A 17,775-nucleotide genomic window follows, 5' to 3' on the forward strand; every position below is an offset into this window, starting at 1 on the left:
GGGGAACAGAGCAAAACATCATGGCAAGCAGGGCCTCACCCTCGCTGTCCTCAGTTACAGGCTCCCCTGGCTTCATGGAGCCCGGGTGGTCGGGCAGCGCCACGCGGCGGATGGCACTTCGGCCCACAGGCTTCTCAGGTGGGTCCCGGGGCAGCTGCTTGGGGTCCCCCTGGGCCAGGGGAGGCTGGAGGGGCTGGTGGTGACTGTCCTAAAAGCCAGCTGGGCCCAGCAGTGGAGGGTCAGAGACAGCACCCTGCCCCCGTCCACCACAGGCTGGAAATAAAACTGGGGGTGGGGTAAGGAAGGGCTCCCCCAGGGGAGTCTGCCCTGGGCCCAGGCACCTGAGACCCAGGAGCCCGAGAGTCTTGCAGACAGGGGTCCAAGCCCCCAGTTTCCTTTTTTTCATTGAAAGAACATTTGAGCGACTGCAGGGTGCGAGGCACCATGCCAGGAGCTTTCCATGGTCACCTTGTATAAACCTCCCCCTGGGACAGCATCACCGTCGCTGAGGGGTCAGAGAGGGGATGTGCCCTGCCCAGGACCCCACGGCCAGGGCGGGGCAGCGCTGGGCTTCAACCTCAGGCTTTGTGCTTGGGGAGACCCCGGGTCCCTTTGCTCTGAGCTCAGTGTCCCCAGCTGTGCACAGGGTGACACTTGTCCTCACACGCGGGATCGTGGTGAAGACCAGAGAGACGTGCGTGTAGCGTGCTCGGCTGCTGCCAACACTGCTGTGAATAACGGTGGGGTATTGCTGAAGAGGCCGGGGAGCTGGATGGTGGTTCTGGGGGAAGGCTCAGAGGGTGGCATGGGAGTCCAGCCCAGTCTGGACTATGTGGGGTCCCCAAAGCCAGCACGCCACGGCCAGCCTCACCCGGATGGGGAGCAGCAGGCATTTCCCTCCCCACTCCACCCCGTTTTGGATGAGGAGTCCAGTCCCTGGTCCTTCCCTGAGAGAAACAGTCCCCTTGGAGGCTTGGGAGCCAAAGGACACCCGCAGGGCATGGTCCACCCCGGACAGGCTGTGACTCCGTAGCCCCGTCCCTGCCCCGAGCTGTCTTATGGATTGGGGTCATCAGTTATCTGTCCCCTCCCTCCATCCTGCCCCCAGGAACCTGGGAGCCCCAACCCAGCCTGCTTCCTCTCCACAGGTTGTCTCAACTGCAGCAAAGTGTCGGAGCTGACGGAGCGGCTGAAGGTGCTGGAGGCCAAGGTGGGTGAGCACCTTGCCTGCCAGGCAGGCACCACCCTGCCCCCAGTGCCCGCCCTGGGAAGCCTGTTCAGACAGCCTGGTTGCTCTCTCTTCAGGAGGCCCGTGAAGCTCTCCCAGCCCCAGCCCCTCCCAGAGACTCCTAGACGCCCCCCAGAGCTTGTAAATGTCCCTCTCTCTTTTTTGCCAATGTAATTGCCCCAACACCTTCATCCTTTACCCCTCACCCTCACTACAATGCTATCTTCCCATTCCAAAAAGCAAAAACATGTGCTGCATGTCTCAAATTATCTCAAGATAAAAGGTTTTAACAATTAAAAAGTAAGACATCCTAAATTTAGAAACATGAAAAACTCAGAACCACGATAAACCTGCCAGAGAACCATCGGCCTCGGTCGCCTGTGCCCCCCAAAGAGAGCGACTGCCAACATCGAAGCATCTTTTCTTCCAGGTTTTCTAAAGACATGTAGAGACTTTTAAACTTCGTCTGCATATCCATCGCCTCCTCCCGGAATTTTTCTTGAGATTAGATTCGAAGATGTTCACCCAAGTGTTAACTATTCAGAGGGAGACAAAAGCGGTGGCTGCAGCCTGAGCAGACATGGCTCAGTGGGGTGTTAGGCGGCCACGGACAGTGCCTACACTTTCTAACATGGAGAGATGCCCCTGATGCATTAATATCAGGTGGAAAGCCCAAGTTTCTAAACAACATGGGTTAGAACCCCTGTTCTGAGGTATGAGCACCCCAGGAACCTCACGCTGCTCCCCAAGCTCGCTCCCAGGGAACGCTGGCCTAAGGGGCAGCTCAGCTCAGTTCCAGGTTAGCCTCCCTTGGGTAGGCGCACACGGCCCCGCGCGTCCTGGTCAGCAGGCATCCTGGCCTTTCTTAACCCCCAGTTAGTGGCTCAGGGGACCCTGTTGACCTTTCAGGCTCTCCCCCGCACTGAGTCCAAAAGTGGGTCTTCGTTTGTTTCTGTTTTTTACTTTCTGGTCACACCAAGAAGCATGTAGGATCTTAGCTCCCCAACCAGGGGTGGAACCCACACCCCCTGCAGGGGAAGCACAGTCTTAACCACTGGGCCTCCAGGGAAGTCCCCCAAAGTGGTTTTGTACACACCTTGGCATTTCTGTTTCATGTTGGACCCTCCCAAATTTCCCTTCAAATTTAGTAAAAATCCTTCCAACCTGTGGTGTTTTAAGAGACCAAGAGAAGTGTCATGTTATATATGCATGTAAATCTATATACATACTCACATGCAGGTAAGCACAGGAAAAAACCGCACGGCCTAGCAAACCCGGGGACAGTCTCAGAATCCAACGTGGGTGGCTGTGGTAGTGTGTGATGACTCTCGTACAATGAATGTGATGAACTGTGCAGCTGGAAAACCACAGGCACTTCTGATGAAGTTCTGGGCCCCTGTGAGCCTGGTCTCCACTCCAGGCGGGGTTCTGCTGGCCGCCTGGCCTCCCAGCCCCGCCTCCACGGGGCGAGCTAGCCTGTCCCGGGTGAGACGCTGGTACCCACCCCATTGTCCTCTTCCTCCACAGGTGGCGGTGCTGACTGTCACCGAGCGGGCAGTGCCCCCGACCCCAGGTGCCCCTGAGGACCCCGCCGCGCTCTGGGGTTCCCCAGCTGTCCAGGGCAGTCCCGGGGATGGAGGCCTCCGAGGTGAGTGGGTCAGTGGGGAACACGGTCCCGTGTGGGAATGAGCTGGGGGGAGCGAGATTCCAGCCCGCGCTGCCGCTGGCTCCCAGCCGGACCTCCACGCAGGCCTCAGTCTTCCCAGCTCGCCAGTGGGTCCCTAGGGGCCCCTGAGCACTGGCGTCCAGGGAGGCCCGGCAGCTGCTGGAGCTGGGGCAGAAACTCTGGGTAACACTGACCCCCGCCTAACCGCCCCCCCCCCCCACCCCAGGGCTGCCGGGAACCAGAGAAAACCAGAGGCCCCCTCTGCTACCTCGAGATGGTAGGTGCTGGTGTGGGCGGGGCCGGGGCGGGGCCGAGCAAGGCCGGAGCTGTCCAGCTGATGCGCTTTCTCCCCGCAGATCGAGTGGGTGCCCGGGGGCTTCCTGGACCCGCTGGCCCCAAGGGAGACCCTGGCAGCCGGGGCCCGATGGGGATGAGAGGCCCACCAGGTGAGTGCATACAGCACTGCCCCTTCCAGCAGCGCCCCCTCACAGGAGGGCCTGGACTGGGGCCCGCTTCCCGAACCTGATGTAGTGGAGGTGGCCTGGGCCCCTTCTGCCCACCCATCTCCGTATGTAAGAGGACTTACACCCTCTCCAGCAGTGACCCCCGCCTCACGCCTGGGCCCCCTGCAACCTACTTTTGCATTCACTGGGCCTATCTTCCTGCTCTCGTATTCCAAGCTTGAAGCTGGTCTCGTGGGGGTGGGTCGGACCAGACCCTGCCCTCCTGGGGCTCCCAGGCAAGGGAGGCCAGGGAGGGTGGGCCTGGGCAGAGGAGGACCAGCAGGGCCCCCCTCCACGTGACCAGCGTTCTTGTGGGGGCCATGGCTGGTATGGGAGCCCCAGGGAAGGAAGCCCAGATCCTCATGGGTGGGGTGGGAGATGGGAAGGGCTTCCCAGTGGGAGCGACACCTTAGGTGAGGCCTAGGATGACCTGAAATGCACGCCAGGCAGCCCAAAGGGAGGACCGAGAGAGGGAGCAGCTCCTGCAAAAGCCTGGAAGAGAGAGGACATTCTGGAAATCAGCATCTGCTCAGCACCTACTGTGAACCAAGTGTCCACTGTCCTCATGGCAGCCGGGGAGTCAGAGACAGGAGCTGCCCGGCTTGTGGCCCCTGGCACCCTCTGTACCCACTGCCCTCGGAGGCCCCCTCCCGCCCTCTTGCAGCCGTCCCGAGCCTCCCTGCCTCCAGCACACCCACCAAACCCTGGTTCCATTGCAGGTCTGCAAGGCCCCCCAGGGAGCCCCGGCCAGGCCGGAGCTGTGGGCATCCCCGGAGAGAGGGGACCTCCCGGGCCCCCAGGCCCTCCTGGCCCCCCTGGGCCCCCAGCCCCTGTTGGGCCACCCTACGCCCGGATCTCTCAGCATGGTGAGTCGCTCGGGGTCACAGCGGGTCTAGCTGGCGGTGGGGTGAGGCTGGCATGACCATCTGCTAGGCACCTTCTATATACCAGGCTTGCCCTTGGGCCACTCCTCCAATGGACACCATTGTCACTGAGGAGGAAGACCAAGGGCCAGAGCGGGGAGATCACACAGCCAGGGCCCAAGAGGCTGGCTTCAGATCCCTGCAGCCTCCACAGCCTGCGCTGGGAACCACCGGCGTCAGGCCCTCCCACCAAGCCTCGGACCTGGCCAGGATCCATCCCGCAGAGCTCCGGGAAGCTCAAGGCCTGGCAGCAGGACGTGAGCCCTGAACTCCCAAGGCCACGGTCCTGCCCCAGTGCTCATAGAGGCCCGGCCCCCTCTGCCCAGCTGGGCCCTGCCGTGCCTCCTTCTCCTTCGAAGCCTGACCGGCTTGCCTGCTGCTGGGGTCGGCATTTAGAGTGCCAGGTTCAACCCCATCTGCGTCATACCTTTGCTGCAAGACCGTTCATTCGTTCGCCCCCTCTGAGCCCCGGTTTCCTCATCTGTACCGTGAGGACAGCGATGGTGCTGGTGTCCCAGGGTTCTATGACAACCATGCACGGAAGCTGGATACAAAGCCGGCGTCAAAGATGGTAGCTTTCTTGACTTTCCTGGAGGCCCAGGTGGCTGAGACTCTGCACCCCCAGAGTGCAGAGGCCCAGCTTCAATCCCTGGTCAGCTAGACCCCACCTGCCAGAACTAAGAGCTCTCACATGGCAACAAAGACCCAGTGCAGCCAAGTAATATTTTTTTTTAATGGTAGCTTTCGTTATTGTTCCCATCAGACCTGTAACAGTCTAGGTTCAGCGAGGTAGAGTCTTGCTGGATGTCACCAGCTAGACTGTGGCTGAGTTAGAACCCAGGTCTCCCTGCAGCCTGGTCTGGTGTAACCCACGCTTCCCCCACCACCCGCCTTGGCACAGGTGCCCGGTGGCCCCAGCCACAACTACGGGCTGTCATACAGGGGACACAGCAGTCAAAGCTGGCTTGGCAGAAGAGACAGGTTGAAACTGTCTGCCTCATACTGCCCCATGCAGCTCCGTCCTGCTTTCTCATCATCCTTTCTCCCCCAGGGGACCCGATTCTGTCCAACACCTTCACTGAGACCAGCAGCCACTGGCCCCAGGGACCGGCTGGGCCCCCAGGCCCCCCAGGCCCCATGGGTAAGTTGAGTCCAAGCCTGGGGTAAGGGGCAGGGTTGAGGGCCGGCAGGGCTGGCCGTGCAGAGGGAGCTGAGGGTGGAACTTCCTGGCGCTGTACTATTTCGAACCTGAGGACGTGCCATCTGATTCCAGGTCCTCCTGGACTTCCTGGTCCCATGGGGATTCCTGGGAGTCCTGGACATATGGTGAGCATTTCGCCAAATTCTCCACTTATCTGTCTGTCCCATGACCCATGACCCAACCCACCCATTCACTCACTTATCCACCCACCCACTCAACCATCCATCCATCCGCCATCCATTCATCTATCCTTCATTCATTCATTCAAGCATCTATGGAGCACTTAATGTGCAAACTACTTTCCATGAATCTTATTCAGTCCACATGGCAAGGAACAAGTGTTGTTATCGCCCAAGGACGAGAAAGAAGGTGGAGATTCTTGCCCTAGGGCTGTGGCCAGCACATGGCAGCTTCCAGATCAAAGTGGGGACTGCCTGTCTCCACCGTAGCTCTGAACACTGAGCTGTGTCAACTTCCCACTCTGGGCAGACCATTGGCTGTGTGGTGAAGGGCCCAGAGGCCCAGGCCAAGCTGGGCACCCTCCCCTGCCCCTCTGCACCCCAAGTTGCTGCCCACTCTGCCCTGCCCTGGCACAAGGCTGAGGCCCTGTCTTGTTGCTCAGGGACCCCCAGGCCCCATTGGACCCAAAGGAATCTCCGGCCACCCTGGAGAGAAGGGCGAGAGAGTGAGTATTGAGGCAGCCTGGGTGGAGGATTCTGGGGGTCCTGGGAGCCCCGGATCAGACCCTCTGACAGCTCACTCCATTCCTCTCCTCCCTCCTGCAGGGACTGCGAGGGGAGCCCGGCCCCCAAGGCTCCATGGGGCAGCGGGTAAGTGACGCTGGTCACCCAGCAGCACGCCTCCAGGTGCCCACAGGCCCAGACCCCTGCCATGGCTCCATCCCCTGGGGGCCGAGCCCCCCGACCCTCCCGGGCTGGTCCAGGGTGAGCTCCAGCTCCATTCTTGCCCCCATCTCAGGGTCCCATCAGCCCCTTAGGACCAGGCTACCTCCATCTCCCTTGCTCTGGCTCTGTGTCTCTGGACCTCTTTCTCTGTCTTCCCTCTGTGTCTCCTTCTCTCTGACTCTATTTCTCTCTTTCTCTATCTCTCCACCTCTGGTCGTGGATTTGTCTGTTTGTCCCTTTAGTTTATCTTCCCTAGTGGCACAGGTGGTAAAGCGTCTGCCTGCACTGCAGGAGACCTGAGTTCGATCCCTGGGTTGGAAAGATCCCCTGGAGAAGGAAATGGCAACCCACTCCAGTATTCTTGCCTGGAGAATCCCATGGACGGAGGAGCCTGGCAGGCTACAGTCCATGGGGTCGCAAAGAGTCGGACACAACTGAACAACTTCACTCTCTTTAATCTGGTCAATTTATGCTTCCTGTTTTTTTTTTTTTTTAATTTATTTATTTGGTGGTGCCTGGACTTAGTTGTGGCACGTGGGATCTAGTCCCCTGCCTGGGATCGAACCCAGGCCCTCTGCACTGGGGGCATGGAGTCTTAGCCACTGGACCACCAGGGAAGTGCTTGCTTCATGTATTCTGAAGCTTTGTTATTAGATGCATACACAGTCAAGATTTTAATGTCTTCTTGGTCCTTTTATCTTTATGAAATGAATATCTTTCTCCCTGATAATACTTCTTGTCTTGAATTCTAGTTTGTTTGGTATTAAAATAGCCACTCAAGCTTTTTTTTATGCCTAGTGTTTGCATGGTGTATGTTTTCCAATCCTTTTACTTTCAACCTATTTGTGTCCTATTTAAAGTACATCTTGTAAAAAAGACATATACTTGGGTCCTTCTTTTTGAAAGAGTCGACTATTGAGTTCATTACATTTAATGATATGTATCCCTACTGATATGCCGGAGACCTGGGTTCAATCCCTGGGTTGGGAAGATCCCCTGGAGGAGGGCATGGCAGCCCACTCCAGTACTCTTGCCTGGAGAATCCCCATGGACGGAGGAGCCTGGTGGGCTACAGTCCACGGGGTCACAAAGAGTCGGACACGACTCAGCGGCTGAGCACACATCTCATCACTACTAATACGGTTTGGTTTAAGTCAACCATCTTGCTGTTGGAGTTCTGTTTACTTCAATCTCCTCTTGACTTCATTTTTTTCCTCTTCTTCTCCTGTCTTCTTTTGGATTGAGAATTGTTTACAATTCTGTGTTATCTCCACTAATGATATTTTTTGTTATACCTCTTTGTGTTATTCTTCTGTGGCTGCTCTAAGGATAACAAGACGTGCCCTTGACTTAGCACCATTTACTTGAATTGTTATACCTTTTCGTGTATAAGGAAGACCATCACAAACGTATAATTCACCCCCCTCTGTCCTCGTGCTGTTGCCGTCACGAATTTTACTTCTGTATTTGTTTTAAACCCTCAATTCACTGTCGTTATTGCTTTACACAACCAGTTGACTTTTAAAGAAGTTTGAAAAAAAAGTCTTTTACATCTAATGACGTGTTTGTCATCTCTGATACTCTCCATACCTTCCTTTAGCTTCGGATTTTCATACGGTATTGTCTCTCTTCAGCCTAAAGAACGTCCCTTAGCCTTTCTCGTAATGTGTGTCTGCTGCCAACAAAGCCTCAGTGCTTTTGTTTATCTAAAACTGTCTCTATTGAACCTTAATTTTTGAAAGTTATTTTCACTGGCTATAAAATGATAGGTTGGCAGTTTCCTCCCCCTCTAGTACTGTAAAGATATTGTTCCGTGGTCTTCTGTTTTACGTAGACAATTATAATTTCTCATGAGAAACTGGCTGTTGTTCTTACTGTTTTTCCCCAGTGCATAATATGTCTTTTTTTTTTTTTTCCTTTGGCATTTAAGATTTTTCTCTTCACCCTCGGTTTTCATCAGATCAATCATGGTGTGGTTGGGTGTGATTTTTTGTGTGTTTACTCTGCTTTGGGTTGGCTGAAATTCCTGGGTCTGTAAGGTTTCTGGGTCTTGCTTTTGTTGGTTGTTTTGTTTAGTGAATACAATTCTTTTTTACAGCATTTTTTGAGTTCACAGCGAAATAGAGTGGAAAGTACAGAGCGTTCCCATATTCTCCCTGTCCCCACATGTGGAGAGCCTCCCCCACCACCGACATCTCACATCAGCTGATGCAGTTGATGAACCCAGGTTGTCATGTCGTTATCCCCCAAAGCCCATAGTTTACGTTAGGGCTCATTCTTGGTGTTGTACAGTCTACAGATGCTGTTAGATGTATCGTGATGTGCACACACCGTAGTACTGTCATGTAGAATATTCCACTGCCCTTAAAATCCTCTGTGCTTTGCCTATTTATCCCTCCCTCCCCTGTAACACCTGGAAACCACTAATCTTTTAACCATCTCGTATATTTTTTCTTTTTCTAAAATGTTATATAGCTGGAATCATGCAGTATGTAACCTTTTCAGATTGGCCTCTTTCACTTAGTAATACACATTACAGGTTCTAGCTTGTCTTTTCATGGATTGATATCTCTTTTTAATTCTTTTGATCTGAATAATATCACATTGTATGTGCGACAATTCATTTATCCATTCACCTACTGAAGGACATCTTGGTTGCTTCCAAGTTTTGGCAATAGTGAATAAAGCTGCTGTAAACATCTAAGTGTGGAGAAGGCAATGGCACCCCACTCCAGTACTCTTGCCTGGAAAATCCCATGGACGGAGGAGCCTGGTAGGCTGCAGTCCAGGGGATTGCTAAGAGTCGGACACGACTGAGCGACTTCCCTTTCACTTTTCACCTTCATGCATTGGAGAAGGCAATGGCAACCCACTCCAGTGTTCTTGCCTGGAGAATCCCAGGGACAGGGGAGCCTGGTGGGCTGCTGTCTATGGGGTCGCACAGAGTCAGACACGACTGAAGCGACTTAGCAGCAGCAAACATCTAGGTGCAGGTCTTTGTGTGGGTGTAAGTTTTCAGTTACTTTGGTTAAATATCAATGAATGCAACTGCTGGATCATATGGTAAAAGTAAGTTTAGTTTTATGAGAAATGGTTTGTGTAAGAAACACTCCGTGTGTGTGTTGAGAATACTGAGATAGACTCTAGTACATTTCGACTCATTCTGGTCACCGTACCATACATTAGATCCTTAGGTTAGAATGCAGTCATCTGGGAGCGCCCTGGCAGTCCAGCGATTAGGGTTCAGCACTTTCACTGCCGAGTCCCAGGTTCAGTCTCCAGTTGGGGGAATAAGAGCCCTCAACCCCCATGGCTCAGCCAAAAGAAAAAAAAAATCTTAGTCATCTTATAACTGAAAGTTTGTATCCTTTTACCAACCTTTTCCCATTCCTTCCCTCCCCCAAACCCAGTCCCTGGCAACCACCGTTCTACTGTTTCTCTGACTTCAACGTTTTTGGTTGTTTTTCAGATTCCACACATAAGTGACACACCATACGGTATTTGTCTTCCTCCGTCTGGCTTATTTTGCTTAGCATAATGCCCTCCACATTCATCCATGCTGTCACATATGGCAGGACCCTCCCCCCCTTTTTTAAAGGCTGAATAATATTCCATTGTGTGCGTGTGTAAATACCGCACGTTGTATGTATCCATTCATCCATCAGTAGATGCAGGCTCTTTGCACATCCTGGCCATCGTGAATAATACTGCGGTGAATGCACCTCTTCAAGACAGTGGTTTCCTTTCCTTTGGGTGGATACCCTACTGTTAGTTTCTTGAGGAACCTCTATACTGTTTTCTGTAATGGTTGACGCATTTACATTTCCACTAGCAGTATTCAGAGGCCCCCTTTTTCCGCACGCTCACCAGCACTCATTATCTCTCACCTTGAAAACAGATGTCCCAGCAGGTGCACTTCCTGATGACTAGTGATGCTGAGCATCTTTTCACCCATTGGCCATTTATGTCTTCTTTGCAAAACTGTCCATGTCCATTTTTAAATTGGCTTATTTGGGGTTTTGCTATTGAGTTGTATAAGTTCCTTACACGTTTCAGATATTAACTCCTTATTGGATATGTCATTTGCACGTATTTCCTCTGATTTCGTAGGTTGTCTTTTCATCTTGTTGATGGTCTCCTTTCCTGTGCAAGAACTTTTTAAATTAGGTTGTCTTCTTCCTGTTGAATTTTTAAGAGTTCTTCGTATTTTTTGGATACACAAAGATATACCTTTATATACCTTTATCAGGTATGCCTGTGTGTTCAGTCACTTCAGTCGTGTCCAACTCTTTGCAACCCTGTGGACTATAGCCCACCAGGCTCCTCTGTCCTTGGGGATTCTCCAGTTAAGAATACTGGATTGGGTTGCCACGCCCTCCTCCAGAGGATCTTCCCTATCCAGGAATCAAACCAGCATCTCTTTTGTCTCCTGCATTGGCAGGCGGGTTCTTTACCACTATGGCCACCTGGGAAGCCCTTATCAGGTATATCTTTTGCAAGTATTTTCTCCAGGTCTGTAACTTGTCTTCTAATTACCTTGACACTCGCTTTTGCAGAATACAAGTTTGTAATTTTAACAAAGTCCAGCTTATCAATGATTTCTTTCATGAATTGTGCTTCTGGCATTGCACTTAGAAAGCCATCATCAAACTCAAGGTCATCTAGGTTTTCTCCTATGTTATCTTCTAGGAATTTTATAGTTTATAGTTTTGCATTTTACATTTAGGTCTGTGATACATTTTGAGTTGATTTTTATGAAGACTGTGAGATCTGTGTCCAGATTCATGTGTTTGCATTTTTCAACCAGTTTTTTAAAATTAAATAATTAATTACACTGGTCTTAATTGTGGCCCACGGCTCTTCCATGTTTGTTGCGGCATGCAGGATCTTTAGTCGCAGCATGCGAACCCTGAGTCACAGCACGTGAGATCTAGCTCCCTGACCAGGGATTAAACCTGGCCCCCTGCATTGGCAGTACAGACTCTTAGCCACTGGACCACCAGGGAAGTTCCTATCTTTGTTCCATTATGTTGCCTTTGCTCCTTTGCTCAGTCAACAGTATTTATGTGGGTCCGTTTCTGGGCTTTCTTATTCTGTTCCATTGACCTATTTAACTGTTCGTTAGCCAATACCGCACTGTCCTGACTACTGTACTTTTATAGTTAAGTTTCCTTTTGAGCACTGTTTACCGTCCCTCACAAATTTTGCTAAGTAGCATTTTTATTTTCATGTAGCTCAGAGTATGTTAAAATTTCTCTTGGGATTTATTCTTTGGCCCGTGTGTCATTTAGAAATCTGTTTAATCTCCAAGTATTGGGGAGTTTCTGATTATCTTTTTCTTTTTTTGGCTGTACCGTGTGGCATGCGGGATCTTAGTTCCCCAGCCAGGGATGGAACCCATGTCTCCTGTAGTGCAAGTGCGGAGCCCTAACCACTGGGCCGCCAGGGAAGTCCCGTTGTTAGGGATTTCCAGTTTAATTCCATTATGGTCTAAGGGTATACATTGTATGATGTGTGAAAGTGAAAGTCGCCAGTCGTGTCTGACTCTTTGCAACCCCATGGACTATACAGTCCATGGAATTCTCCAGGCCAGAATACTGGAGTGGGTAGCCTTTCCCTTTTCCAGGGGATCGTCCCAACCCAGGGATCAAACCCAGGTCTCCCGCATTGCAGGCAGATTCCTTACCAGCTGAGCCACCAGGGAAGCCCAGGAATACTGGAGTGGTTAGCCTATCTCTTCTCCAGTGGATCTTCCCGACCCAGGAACCAAACTGGGGTCTCCTGCATTATGGGTGGATTCTTTACCAACTGAGCTATCAGGGAAGCCCAATGTATGGTGTTTATTCTTTTTAATTTGTTGAGATATATTTTATGGGCCAGAATGTGGTTTGCCTTGGTGAATGTTCCATGTGAGCTTGAGAAGAATGAAAAATATTTTAATTAACTTATTTATTTTTATTTTCGGTTGTGCTCGGCCTTCGTGGTGGTGTGAGCTTTTCTCTAGCTGCAGCGAGCGGGGCTACTCTTCCCGGCAGTCCGTGGGCTTCTCGTTGCAGTGGCTTCTCCCGCTGTGCAGCACAGGCTACAGGCACACCGGCTTCAGGAGCTGTGGCTCTTGGTCTCTAGAACACACTGGTTTCAGCAGCTGTGCTGCATGGACTTAGTTGCTCCACGGTGTGTGGGATCTTCCTGGACAAGGGACTGAACCCATGTCACCTGCATTGCCAGAGAGATTCTTATCCACTGTACCAAAATATTTTCAACATGAAAAATCTAAATAATATTAAATCTTAGGCCCATGTGTCCAACACAAAAAGCTTAAGAAACAGAACTGGTCAGCACCTTTGACTCTCCCCCGTGCTCCTCCCCTGTTACTCTCCACTTCCCTTGAAGATCTTTTAAGGCATGAAATCCTGGCCAGCAGACTGAAGAGCCTGTGGCTTCAGGTAGCGTTCTCGTGATTTTTTTTCCTGTTCTGGTAGAACTTCAGGGCAGGTGTGATCTGGGAGACTAAAGGCTGAAGTTCTGTTGGATTTGTGCTTCTGGAGCATGTCTCTGATACCCGCAAGAAGGGCCTTTACTGGGGCAGGACTATTTATTAAGAGGCCTGGGAAGAATGTGATTGTTCTGAGCTAACTGACCTTATAAAGAGGGCCTTCAGCTGAATTCTAGTGTTTCTCTTTGACTTTTAGAATTTCCATTTCTCTGCTTATATTAGCCATCTGTTCTTAAATGTTGTCTATTTTTCGCATGAAAGCCCTTGGTATTAATCATAGCAGTTTTCTTTCTGTGTATTTGTGGGTTTTTTTAAGACTATCTGATAATTCCAACATACATAGCCTATCTGACTCCAGTTCTGATATTTATTCAGCCTCTTAAAACTGTGTTTTTGCCTTGTAGTACGTCTTGTAATTTTTTTGTTGAAAGGTAGATAGGACGTGGGCTTCCCAGGTGGCTCAGTGGTAAAGAATCCACCTGCAATGCAGGAGACATGGTTTGATCCCTGGGTCGGGTGGATCCCCTGGAGAAGGGAAATGGCCACTCACTCCAGTATTCTTGCTTGTGAAATTCAAGGACAGAGGATCCTGGCGGGCTATAGCCCATGGGGTCACAAAAGAGTCAGACACAATTCAGTGACTAAACAACAGCAGCAACGAGCCTCTGCAGTAAGCAGGCCTTTAGTAAGGCCGTGGTGAGGTGTCAGGAGGAAGTGCTCTGTGGTTGTATCATTGGGTCTCAGGGTTTCGTTGAGCCTGTGGCCCTGGATGGTGAACCTCACCAGTGCTTCTCAATTTTATTTTGGTTTCTCCCCTTTAAGTGGAACAAGATGGTCAGAGGGGGTTGGAATTGGGGTATTTCCCTTGTCCCACGTCAAAGGCTAAAATTGGCTAAACCTGGGTATTTCCCAACTCCCATGTTAATTAGGCACAGATAAGATCCCAGCGAGTTAGGCTCTGGCAAAGTAGTTTCTCCTGTGATCAGGCCTTGTTAAGAAGAACAGAATGCTCTGGGGTGTTTCAAGATGGTTCTTCGCCCCTTTCCCCAGGAAAAAAAAAAAAAAAAAAACAGGAAGGGATTTTTCTCCAGGGTTCACTGTGAGGACCAGCTAGAACTCCTGGAGGTAAAGCTCATGAAAGCGTTCTGCCATGCCCCCCAACTCCACCATCAGCCCCACCCGAGACTGGGTCCCCTGGAATTTTCAACCCTGGGACTTGTCCACACTGAGCCTCCAGCATTTTGGCAATTACTTTTAGGCTTCACCACCCTGGCACTGGGTTCCCAGGAAGGCTCCTGCTGCACTCAGTTATGATCGCCTGTCTGTCTCTGCAGTTTGGGATGGGGGGAGGCGGGGGCATGCGGCAGAGGCAGTGGTTTGCCCGGTGACCTTACATCTTTGATGGCTCAAAGAACTGTTGATTTTTCAGTTTGTTCAGCTTCTTACTTATTGTGAGGACAGAATGGCAACTTCTAAGGTCTTTATATGCTGGACCAGAAACCAGAAATCTGTTTTGTTTTGATTTTCAATCACACTTGGAAAAAAAAAAAAAAAAACTGGTTGATGTGTCTTCAAATGTTTTTTCTGTTTCAGCCCTCTCTTCTTTCCTCTGGGACTCCAGTTACACTTAAGTGAGGCTCCCGTGAGTCACTGAGGGTCTGTCATTTAAAAAAAAAAAATCTTTCCTCTCTTTGTGCTTCGTTTAGAATTATTGCACTGACCTGTTGTCAAGTTAATTGATTCTTTCTGTTATGGCCCATCTTCAGTTAATCCCTGCTAAGGAATTATTCTAATATTATTTTCATTTCCAGGATTTCCATGTGATTCTTTTTTTATAATTTTCACATCCCTTCTGAAATTTTCCATCTTATCACCCATTATATCAATTCCACTAGATTCTTTAACATATTTGTCACGGTTTTTTTTTAATTTAAAAATGATTTTACTCTATTTTATCAAAAAATTTTAAACTTAATACAATTTTTAAAGGTTACTTTCCATTTATAGTTATTACAAAATATTGGCTACATTCCCTGTGTTTTACAATACATTTTAAGCCTATTTTACACCCAATAGTGTGTGTCATAGATATTTTCAGCTCTATGTCTAGTAATTCAAATATCTGGGTTGCCCATGGATCTCTTTCTACGGACTGATTTTTCTGTTGAGGATGGGTCACATTTTTCAGTTTCTTCGTATGTCTAATAATTTTGTGTTGCATATTGGACGATATAGATGTCATAGTGAAGAGAATTGTCCTCTGATGAGTGTTGACTTTTGCTCTCAGCTTTGTGACTTTAGGATGGGCAGTTCACAGACCATCCACAGATTAGAGAAGAGTGTCTCTACTGACTTTGCTTCCCTACTGTGGCTTCCTGCTTTCCAGTATCTTCCCCTCAATTTCCTCCTCCTTGGGCGGTCTCAACCCCAACCTCTGACTCCTCAGGCCAGGAAGACCAAAGCTTCCCGCTTGAGCCATTTGCCAGGCAGAGAGGGCTGGGATGAGCCCTCAGAGGAAAAGCCATAAAAGTATGGGTGTTACCCAGTGCGGTTCCCTTCTTTCTAAGGTCAGATATCTTTCAGTTACTGGCTACTCTTTATCACTCTCCATTGCCTTCAAACAGTTGTGTTTTTTTTTGGTTTTTTTTTTTGCATTTTTATCTTGTGTTAGTCCAAACAAGCCACTCTGTATCTCTCTCCGTCTCAGCCTAACTCAGCTTCTCTCTCTCTCTCCACAGCCCCCAAGCCCTCTCTCCTTCCCTTTCACTGCTCCTACCTCTCTCTTTCCTCGCAGGGAGAACCTGGCCCCAAAGGAGACCCTGGTGAGAAGAGCCACTGGGTAAGCTCTAGCCCAGCGCTGACCTCCCGCTGCCCCCCTGCCCTGGACACTCAGGAGATTATATGGGGGTGGGGGAAGCCCATCCAAATCCCCTTTGCAACCTGGTCTCCCGGGGCAGAGCCTTGCCAGTTCTCAGCCCTTGCCCCCTCCCAGCACCCTGTCCCTCCCCAGTGGGCAGGGCCAGCCTTGTAAGCAGACCTATACACTCTGTCTTTGTCCCTGTCTCTGTCTTCTCTCTGCGGCCTTTGCAGGCCTGGGTGACCCTGCCGCTTCCTCCTGGGTGGTTTGGGCTGACCCAGTCCAGACTGCATGCCCTGCCCCCATAGCCCTTCCCAGCAAGGGCTTTGGCTTCTGCTCCCCTGTCTGCAAAAGAAAGGGAAGCAGGAAAACAATACCCACACAGAAGAGGGGGCCACTCCTGGCCCACTGGCCTTAGGAAAGCCATGAAGCACAGGAAGGGAGGTGCAGAAACACCGAAATACACAAGAGCCCTTTGGTAAAAGGGATGGGGCTCTGGACACCACCAGAAATGGTGGTACAAACGGTACACATTGGAAACGGTGAATCATAGGAAGGGAGGCCTGGAAAGCATCATGGACTCAGTGTACATGGTGAATGAAGTCAAGGGACCTAGATCCATTGTACCCAGAAGACGTACAATTAACATGAGATCCTCAACACCGTCACATACACAGGAGACCCATGAGAAGGGGAAGGAGAGGCCTAGAAACTGTCATACGCACCAGAGAACCATGGAAAATGAAACAAGGAGATCTAGAAACCACCGTACACAAAAGAAGCCTAGAAACTGTCACATGCACAGAAGACATAGAATAAACGGGAAAGGGGACCTAGAAGCCTTCACCGTCACGAGAGGGAGTTGCAGTGAATGAATTTCAGGGCCTAGAAATCACCGCCCCCCACCAGGAAACATGGCGGAAGCACCAGAAGCCCCACGATGCAGGGACCTGGAAACCACCACTGCCATAGGAGGCGTTTGGAAAATGGACGGGATGGGGGCAGACAGGAGAGGCCATTGGGGCATTCTTCTGGAGGCTGGCATTGTGCCCACCTCCCTCCCCCACCCACTCCTGGTGCAGTCTGGCTGGGATGCCCTACTTCCTGGCAGGCGCTAGTTAAGGAAGACATGGGGAGCACCCAGCTCCTGCCCCGCCCTCTCTGCTCCTGATTGTGGGTCAGTGATGGATACAGCCGTGGGAGCCCCCCACCATGCACGAGCCCTCCCCTGTGTCTTCCCATGACTCGTGGGGTCCTGCTACCTCTCTAGCAAGCCTCTCCCAGCCCCTCACTGCCACCCTACTCGCTTCCCCACCTTCCACCCGCTAGTGGCTCCAGAGCCTCTTAAGCACACTGACAGCATGGGCATGAGCTGGGCTGGGGGTCAGCTAGACCCAGGAGATCCCAGCCCTCCGGCTCCTTCACTGGCCTCTTCAGAGGCCTGGGGGAGGTGGGAGAGGTGGGGTGAAGGCTGAATTAGGCTGGGCAGCCCCATCCCTATATGGGGGGCCCAACAGGAAAACAGATGCCTGAGCTCTCTCAGAACAGGCCTCAAACTCAGAACCACCTTTGGGAGGGACTCCCACCGCCATGAGGTAGCAGGGCCCCTGCCCATCCACCTGCCTTCCCCTCACCTACCTGCTCTCCTGTCCCTGCTTGCCGCCTGCCTGGGAGGGGACCTGCTGGGCTGGGGGATGCATGAGGCTCTGGGGGCTGGGAGGGCCAGCTCTGTTGGGGGCAGGTGGGGATGAGGTCCGAGTGGGGAGGGCTCCTGTACCCACACTCCACCTGCTAGTCACCACTTGGTGAAGCTCTTGCAGCCATTGACTTGTCTGTGGCTCAGCAGTGACACCCAGTGGTCATGAGGATGCGCTGCAGGCACTGGCCTGTCCAGACCAAAGCCCATACCCCTTATTCAGATAGGAAAAACTGAGGCCCAACTCCACAGAGTGAATTGTTGGCAGAGCTGGAACTGAAGCCCAGGCTTTCCAGCTCC

General features: G+C 51.4%; 1 protein-coding gene across 6 annotated transcripts in view; it reads left to right on the forward strand.

The window, feature by feature from the left end:
* EMID1 (EMI domain containing 1) overlaps positions 1 to 17,775 on the forward strand; it is a 71,016-nt gene that overhangs the window by 44,997 nt on the left and 8,244 nt on the right. For all 6 annotated transcript variants that reach the window (XM_070769784.1, XM_019977277.2, XM_019977274.2 and 3 more), the window contains 11 exons: positions 55 to 138; positions 1,149 to 1,210; positions 2,756 to 2,876; positions 3,121 to 3,171; positions 3,251 to 3,340; positions 4,117 to 4,263; positions 5,372 to 5,461; positions 5,594 to 5,646; positions 6,144 to 6,206; positions 6,307 to 6,351; positions 15,717 to 15,761. In XM_070769784.1, the coding sequence (XP_070625885.1) occupies positions 55 to 138; positions 1,149 to 1,210; positions 2,756 to 2,876; positions 3,121 to 3,171; positions 3,251 to 3,340; positions 4,117 to 4,263; positions 5,372 to 5,461; positions 5,594 to 5,646; positions 6,144 to 6,206; positions 6,307 to 6,351; positions 15,717 to 15,761 (851 nt within the window). The remainder of the gene's footprint in view (positions 1 to 54; positions 139 to 1,148; positions 1,211 to 2,755; positions 2,877 to 3,120; positions 3,172 to 3,250; positions 3,341 to 4,116; positions 4,264 to 5,371; positions 5,462 to 5,593; positions 5,647 to 6,143; positions 6,207 to 6,306; positions 6,352 to 15,716; positions 15,762 to 17,775) is intronic.

Source organism: Bos indicus, chromosome 17, assembly GCF_029378745.1.
Source record: "Bos indicus isolate NIAB-ARS_2022 breed Sahiwal x Tharparkar chromosome 17, NIAB-ARS_B.indTharparkar_mat_pri_1.0, whole genome shotgun sequence".
NCBI lineage: Eukaryota > Metazoa > Chordata > Mammalia > Artiodactyla > Bovidae > Bos > Bos indicus.